General features: G+C 39.3%; 1 protein-coding gene across 1 annotated transcript in view; it reads right to left on the bottom strand.

Annotated features, from left to right (window-relative positions):
- Nucleotides 1-5473: 5473 nt before the first annotated feature.
- Nucleotides 5474-8084, bottom strand: part of LOC122684278 — an 831075-nt gene continuing 828464 nt past the window's right edge. The window contains 1 exon segment of the mRNA XM_043888282.1: nucleotides 5474-7545. Within this exon segment, the coding sequence (XP_043744217.1) occupies nucleotides 7432-7545 (114 nt within the window). The 3' untranslated portion in view covers nucleotides 5474-7431.

Genomic DNA, 8084 nt, shown 5'->3' with positions numbered 1-8084 from the left:
AAAACAAAGAAATGTCTGTTTTTGTTTCTTTGTTCCCAATATAGATAAATTTTAAAGTGCATTAAAGCAATGGTAAAGTAAGTAAAAAGATGCTACACAAGTATTTTTCTCCTCATGCTTTTTACAAAGAGACACACTGCTTTCTAAGGGATTCCCTGGAGTAGGAAATGGCAAACCACTCCAGTATTCCTGCCTGAAAAATTCCAAGGACAGAGGAGCCTGGTGGGCTACAGTTCACGGCATCTCACAGAGTTGGACATGAATGAGCATGTGCTGGCTGAAGGCGCTATGTGGATTCTAACTTAATTATCAGATTTTTCAGATATGAGTGGCAACCTTTTTGTTGATAATGAAATTAAGCAAACTCCAATCACAGAAGCAGAACTAATGAAAACATGTTTTACTTGAATATACTTCTTAGGTTTCTCCTGCCAATCCTGTGATTGTTTTATGATTCACTGGAAGAAGGGAAATACACAAGAGCAGAGGCACTGCCTGACATTGTGTTGTTTTGTCAGCTCTGTCTAGACTGCTGAAGCAATTTGGATGGAAGCGGTGCTGTTCTGTGTGTCTGCTTGGCAGTCATGAACTCCCCAAACTTGATCATTCAATTTACAACTTGGTATGAAGGCCTCCCAGGTGGCTGAGACGGTAAATTATGTGCCTGCAATGCTGGAGACCTGGGTTCTATCCCTGGGTCTGGAAGATCCCCTGGAGAAGGAAATGGCAACCTACTCCAGTATTCTTGCCTGGAGAATTCCATGGACAGAGGAGCCTGGTGGGCTATAGTCCATGGGGTCACAAAGAGTTGGACATGACTGAGCAACTAACACCTTCACTTTCATTAAGGTCTAAACACCAGTCAAGGAGCCCAGATAAGGAGATATATATTCTCCCTCTATATTTGTGGAGTACTGGTTCCAGGAACTTTCCCTCCTGCAAATACCAAAATCCACAGATGCTCAAGTCCTTTATGTAAAATGGTGCAATATTTCCATATAACCTACACACAGTCCTTCCGTCTTCCCCCTGCATCCTCCCATATACTTTAAATCATGTCTAGATTACTTCTAATGTCTAATACAAATCCTCAGTAAGGAGTTGTTTTAAGTATAATGCAAATGGTTGGTAGTATGCAGCAAATTAAAGTTTTGTTTTTCGGAACTTTCTTAAATTTTTTCCCCAAGTATTTCCAACCCATGGTGATTGAATCCACTGATCAGAATCTGTGGGTACAGAGGACCTATTGTAAGTTGATTTAAAGTTGCCACTTCCCTGACAATATGGACAGATGCTTAGCAAACCTGAGAGAATGTAGTGTCAAAGTAAGATGAGCATTGTTAGACTGGTACACATTAGGGCATTTGAGAGAATAGAAAATACAGCAGCTGAGCTGGATCCTGGTAGAAGAGCCACTGTGCCTTCCCCATACAGGTCTCCATAGTTGACACATCTTCCTGATGCTTTCTAAGACATTGCTTATTCCCCACCAGTAGAAAAGGGGCCTGTTAGACTTGGGTGGCTAGAGAAGTAGGTCATAATGCATTTTTAGTGGCTTAGTTGCACAGCTCTTTAATTGGTCACATCCAGCAGAAGGAGAGGCAGTATAAGCGTTCTATGCATAGATTTGGGAGCTAGACTGACGAGGGACTCAGATTCCAGCTCCATCAATCATGGGCTGCTTGATCCTAGACAGATGGCTTAACCTTTTAGTACTCTCATCTTAGCACTTTCTCATCTGTGAAAGGGCGATAATGATAGTATTTATATTTTAGAGTTGAGAGGACCTGAAGGATTAAACCAGGTTAAGGTAAGTATCAATAAAATGAGGAGGAAGCAGCCATTCAGGCATGGGATGGGAGAGAATTGAAAGACTAGTTTTCAAGTTTGTGTCTGTGTAAGAATCATTGGGGGTTCCTAGTAGAAATGTAGATTTCCTGGCTTCGCTCCAGGAACTGAGATTCGTTTAGTCTAGGGCCCAGGAAGTGGTTCTTTTTGTTTTGTTTGCTTGTTTAAACTTTTAGAATTATTTTAGGTTTACACAGAAGTTGCAAAAATATATACATCTTGCCCTAATATTAACATATTATCATAGCACTTTTGTTAAACTGAAGTCAAGATTATCATATTACTATTAACTCCAGACTTCATTTGGATCTCACCAGACTTTCTACTAATGTTTCTTTAGCTGTTCCAGGATTCCCCTCATTTCTTACAAGTTTTCAGCCCATGAGAGGCAAGATGGTCTAGAGACCACATCTTGTGAAATACTGGGACATGTAAAGGACCAAGCAAGGTCAAACTGCCCTATCCTCATGTTGGGAAGATGAATGCAATTTTGAAGCAGAAGGGAATAAACTGGTGAGGTTCTGGAGGGGATGGGGGTGGATATAGCAGTTTGATTTTAAGCCTTGGGATGGAATTGCCTCCGTTGGATGAGAGGGGTTACCTTAAGAGTGAGGCATCTGTTCCTAACGCCAGGTGAAACAAGTTGTGGAGTCTGCACGTGGGGTTGCTGCTTAGCCTGAGGTGATACGTCTAGAATTGTGGGCAGGTCAGGGGACTGAGTGCAGCAGATGGGGAACAAGCACCTTGAGGAGGGCCCAAGCAGTTGATTAAAGGGGATCACAGGGACCAGTTAGCCTGTGAGCCATATAAATCCTGTACTTCCTGGAACCTGCTAAGGCTTTGGAAGTGGATCACAGTAGTAACCAGCATCAAGCACTGCCACATTTGGCACTAGCAGAAAATCAGAGGGTGAAGCTGAGATGATCCTGAGAGAGGCCAGTGGGAGGTGACCGAACACTCAACCTTTGCCCTTGGAAGGGTCAGTTCCCACAGGGAGGTAATACAGGGCCACCGTCTGGGGAGCCAGAAGTAAAGGTTGGAAATGAGAATGCTAGGATGAAGGAATAGATGTTTTAAGAAAAAGTCAGAACAATCTGAGTAGATATGGACACATTCTTGAGTACCTTAGGTTCTGAGGCTGTCGCTGAATTTTTCTAATATTCAAATTACTAGCTCCCTTCACATTTACCTGGGCCTTTTTTTTTTTTTATGAAGATTACTTTCCTGTATCCATTTTATGCTTCTAACTTAGCAGTTTATCTTGCACCAATGTTATTCCTGTATTTTTGAAAAAACAGAAATGACGTGTTGTTTGTTTGGTAATTTCTTTTTTTTTTTTTTTTAATTTTTTTATTAGTTGGAGGCTAATTACTTCACAACATTTCAGTGGGTTTTGTCATACATTGATATGAATCAGCCATAGATTTACACTTATTCCCCATCCCGATCCCCCCTCCCACCTCCCTCTCCACCCGACTCCTCTGGGTCTTCCCAGTGCACCAGGCCCGAGCACTTGTCTCATGCATCCCACCTGGGCTGGTGATCTGTTTCACCATAGATAGTATACATGCTATTCTTTTGAAACATCCCACCCTCACATTCTCCCACAGAGTTCAAAAGTCTGTTCTGTATTTCTGTGTCTCTTTTTCTGTTTTGCATACCTGGGCCTTTTTTAAAGAATGTTAACCACTTTTCATTTGACTCTGGATTCCTCTTAATTTCTGTTTCACTTTCCTAGTTCTTTCTGCATCCTAGAGTTCCCTAAACCACAAACTGGTATTCTTAAAATTTGTTTCACATTAAATTGTTCTCTCATCTGCCAAACCCATTTAAAATAGACTAAATTGCCTCCGAAACCAGACTGCACCTGTGTACAAGGGACCAGACTTTGCTGAAGGGCTCCTGGATTTTATTTTTGCTGGCAGTGTCAGGCCGGCCAGGGTGATAAGTAGCCAACAGTTGAGATCTTAGGTGATCTAATCCTTGGTAGATGCTAGGGATAATTGACAGATTCTGCACAGAAACTAGCGCTTGCCTGAGAGAGGCTCTGCCAGCCATCAGGTGCTTTACCTAGTAGCTCTGAACTCACAGACCACGGCTTCTGGGCGAGGAACAGTCCTAGTCACTCTACACGTGGTAGAAGGCTTGTGTGATCAAAGAGTTCAGGTAACCTACATGCTGTATGGAAACACTTCCCAAAACACTGCATAACCTGAAATATAGAGTGAATGATTTTCCAGTAAATACTGACTTCATCAGCACTTTTAAAAAATCAAGTAATGGTATATCTTATAAAATGGGAAAACTAACAAATGAAACATGAGTTGTTATAAAACCAGGACTTTGTAAGGTTGAATTTCAATAATGGGCATACAGGGTACTTTAGATGTGATAGAATAGGGTCATGATAGAATCTGATACAGAATGGAAAAAACTTCTCAGAAACACTGGGCCCTAAGTTGTCTTAGGGTGAACCACATGAATTTAATGTAGAAAAATGACAATTTCATTTGGTTCATACATAGATTTGAAACCTTTGTCTTGTCCTTATAAAGTTCAGTTCACAGTATTCCAGTTAAAATTGCACTGTCAGTATATTCCAAAAACTAAAAATGAAAATAAATTTGAGTTGAGGTATTCTTTTATAGTCTTAGTACTTTAGGGAATAAACTCTTCCTAGGTATAAAATCTCAACACTACCCTATTGCCCCTACTAGGAACTAGTTTTCATGCCCTATAGTACTTATGAGAATCTTTAAGTTTTCCATTTATCAAAATGGCTGTAATTGTCTCTAGAATTAACACTGAAAGAGCAATGTTTAGTGATTCTAACTTGTCTTCAAACTACAGTCGTGTCCAAGCAGTGTTCCTACCCCCACTTTTTTTTAACCTTTGACCACTCAAGATGTGACAGCATTTCTGCTTAGTAACTGGCATATTATTACATGGTACAAACTATCTTAGTGATTTGTCATAGTTTTTCTCTCCTTCTGCACTAATTCAGATTATTTCTCCTAATCAACAACTTACCAAGAACAAAGTTAAAAGATCTGACCTTAGGTAGTGAATTAAGGTGGATGAAGACACAACAATACTATCAGGAGTGATGGAATATTGCGCGAGTGCAGTGACTAGGGTCTTAGAGAAACCTGATGGTGATCTGGTACATCACATGGCTTGTTTAACATCACCCTCTTTACAACAACCGCAGTTCTACTTCCTCTTATTCCATTTTCTTTCCTGTTCAGTGGCTTGAAATCCTCAAGTAACTCATGTTCTGATTCAACAGTATTTCTGTAACTCCTTTCTGTGTTTTACCTTTTATCTTCCAATGTGCTTTTTTCCCCTGTTGGTACAATAACACACAATTCCAAAGTGCCATCTAATGCACTATGCCACTGAGCACCACAGCCAGTGATTTTAAGTGTACTAAATTATCTTCTGGTTGAAAAGAACATAAGCCGAAGAAGTAAATGCCTCTTAACTAAAGGCAACGGTCAAAGAAACTTTTGAATGGGTAGTCGGAAAATGCTTTCAGGCCTGCCTATCAGAGCGGATTGAGAACATTTGCGCTAAGCAGAGCCGTGATGTTACGTGAGCAGTGAGAAGGTGCACAACAGCCACGTATTTTAATTAAAATACTTTTATTCTTTTCTTTTAATATAAACATGAGGAAGAAAAACCACACAAGTTGTAGCATCCTTTTCAAAATAAAACTGCAATCGATACTTGAATCTCCAAGCTCCATAAACAACATTTTTTGAGGTGGTAGACTGTAATATTTTATATCCATTATTTATCGTTTATGTCTCTGTCCTTTAAAAATGATGGAACCTGTGGCACTCAATATAATATGAAGCCTTGCTATAAAGAGAGAAAGTATTTATAGCCCAGAAATGCTTTGTTTACAGGCAAAATTCCTAGGATTATGTTTGAGAAGGTAGGAGAAAGATTTTACATAGTTGAGAACACTTTTTTTTTTTAATGTTTCACATTTAGGTGACATCATTACCAATTTCCTAAAAGACTGATTACTGGACCTCCCTGTCTTTTAATGGGCTTCCTGGTGGCTAAGTGGTACCCTGTGTTTTAAAAAGCCTGAGGTAAGGGTTCCTAAGATTTATCTTTCCTCAAGTAACAACTTGAACTGACACACCTACAGCCAGGTTAACACGCAGAACAGAAAAGCTGTTTCATGTCGCTTACTTCCCTGTCACTACTACTAGGGTCCAGTTCCTTTCAGTTTATTATCGATAACTAATGCTATTGTTCGTAATTCCTTTACCAAACCTATAAAAAAGAAACTTCCGGGCTCAAGCAGATCAACAGCCCAGCCAGGCAAAGGACTATTTTAAAAAGAGGAGGCCAGGTCTATAAAGATACAAGATATCCTCCTGAAGTCTTGGTGCAATTTGAAGCTTTGATACTTGTAGAAATATAAATGCTACAAACTTACAAAACATCACCTGAGAGTTTACTTGAATTTCTTCTAAACTCATTTAGTTTTGTAAATTTTAAACATTAAGCTCTTAATTTTAATCTTTTGTTTTAGCCTATTGTTTGCCATCTTCAAGAGGGACTGAAACAAAAAATTCAAATTAAAAGCTTAACATCTAAGATTTACAAAACCAAATGAGTTTAGAAGAAATTCAAGTAAACTTTCAAGTCACATTTTGCGTCTGTAGCATTTATACTTCCACGGCAGTGTCCTGGAGTGTCCAAGCACACTGTATTAAAGCTTAAAATTGCACCAAGACTTTTGGGACACCTTCTATTTCACTATCTGCTTATTCCTGGACTAACAGGTTGGCTGCAATTATGAAAATATCCTTTAATACAAGTATTTAACAAAGAGGAAAATCATCAGAAAATGAGAAGCACCATTAGAGTTAACAAGAAACGCAGCAGGGACCCAATAGAAGCAGGTAACAACATACTTTCTCTGCTTATGATCCCAAACATGCTAATATGCTAATAAGTAGTGCTTGCAAAAAAACTGAATGACAAGTGTTATTCAGCAGCTTTTTGGTTTAAACTGATTGCCAAAAATGACTAGCAGCTTCAATGAAATAGGGAGGAAGAATCCTTCAAAACCTAACAGTGCTACAGCAGTCTGTTCCTAAGTGGCTATATGAGTTGTCAGGAGTCCCGTGTTTGAACGGCAATACTGCACTGATTCTAAAGGAATATGCAGCAATATGGGTGAGAAAAATAGGAAAAAGTAAAAGTTATACAGTTAGTGTCTTTAAAGTCTAAAAATTTAAACTATTAAAAAAACCTCACATAGTTCACAGTTATCGGCCTACACAGTAAGCAAATATCTGTGGGTGGGTTGGGAGCTTTTAGCTTTGGAGTGGTTTTTGTAACTCTGTTTACATTAAAAAGGACAGAAGAGTGTGTTGTCTTGACAAGGTCCAGTTTTTTCCTATGACCATAACCTTTGCTGTCTGCAAGTCTCTTGAATTCAGTGTCTTTCTTCTGGGTGAAATACTAACTTTGCTGGTTTCTGAGCAGGAGAGGTGGTATTTCTCCAGTCCTTGTTACGAGGGGTTCATGATGTTACAACCCCTCACCTCTCTCTGTTCATGAGAGGATGGCATTGGAGCGCTGAATACCAATGAAATGATCAGCGCTGAAAGACCTTCTCACAGCAACTCTGCCCACTTTGTATTTGTCTTCACACAGTCTGGAGATGGCCTAAGAAAGTCAATCAGATAGAACATAAGTATAATTGGGGGAAAAAAGTTCCAACCTTAAAGAAAGCAGCATTGATAAGCCACACATCTGCATTCATTTAGGTTGACAGTTGCTGCTACTTTGGATAGCTCATATCTACACTGCTGATTCCCTAAGATAATATTCTTCAAGGGCTATGATGAGATTGCTGGGGCAGGGAGGAACATATTTAAAAACTGGGTTCCCAAAATAGGCCCCATCTAACAGCAATATGATGTTACCTACATACTAGGTCCTTAAGCATAATGAACACACCTGAGCAAAATCAGTGTTTACCCAGCTATTCAACTTCTATTCAGTCTTCATTATTTACTACACTACGAACATTTTAATGAGGGTAGGTGTGTGTTGAAGGCAAGAAAGGTCTAGTGATGAAGCACTACAAGGTGCTATTTCACATGCATGTAAATTATTGTAGAAAAATGTCTTATTTCTAAAGTACCAAGGTACCAGAAAAAGTGTCAACTTTATATGTATTCATTTCAGTTGTAAATTTTGCT

Source organism: Cervus elaphus, chromosome 26, assembly GCF_910594005.1.
Source record: "Cervus elaphus chromosome 26, mCerEla1.1, whole genome shotgun sequence".
Classification (NCBI taxonomy): Eukaryota; Metazoa; Chordata; class Mammalia; order Artiodactyla; family Cervidae; genus Cervus; species Cervus elaphus.
This window is presented reverse-complemented; position numbering and strand designations above follow the sequence as displayed.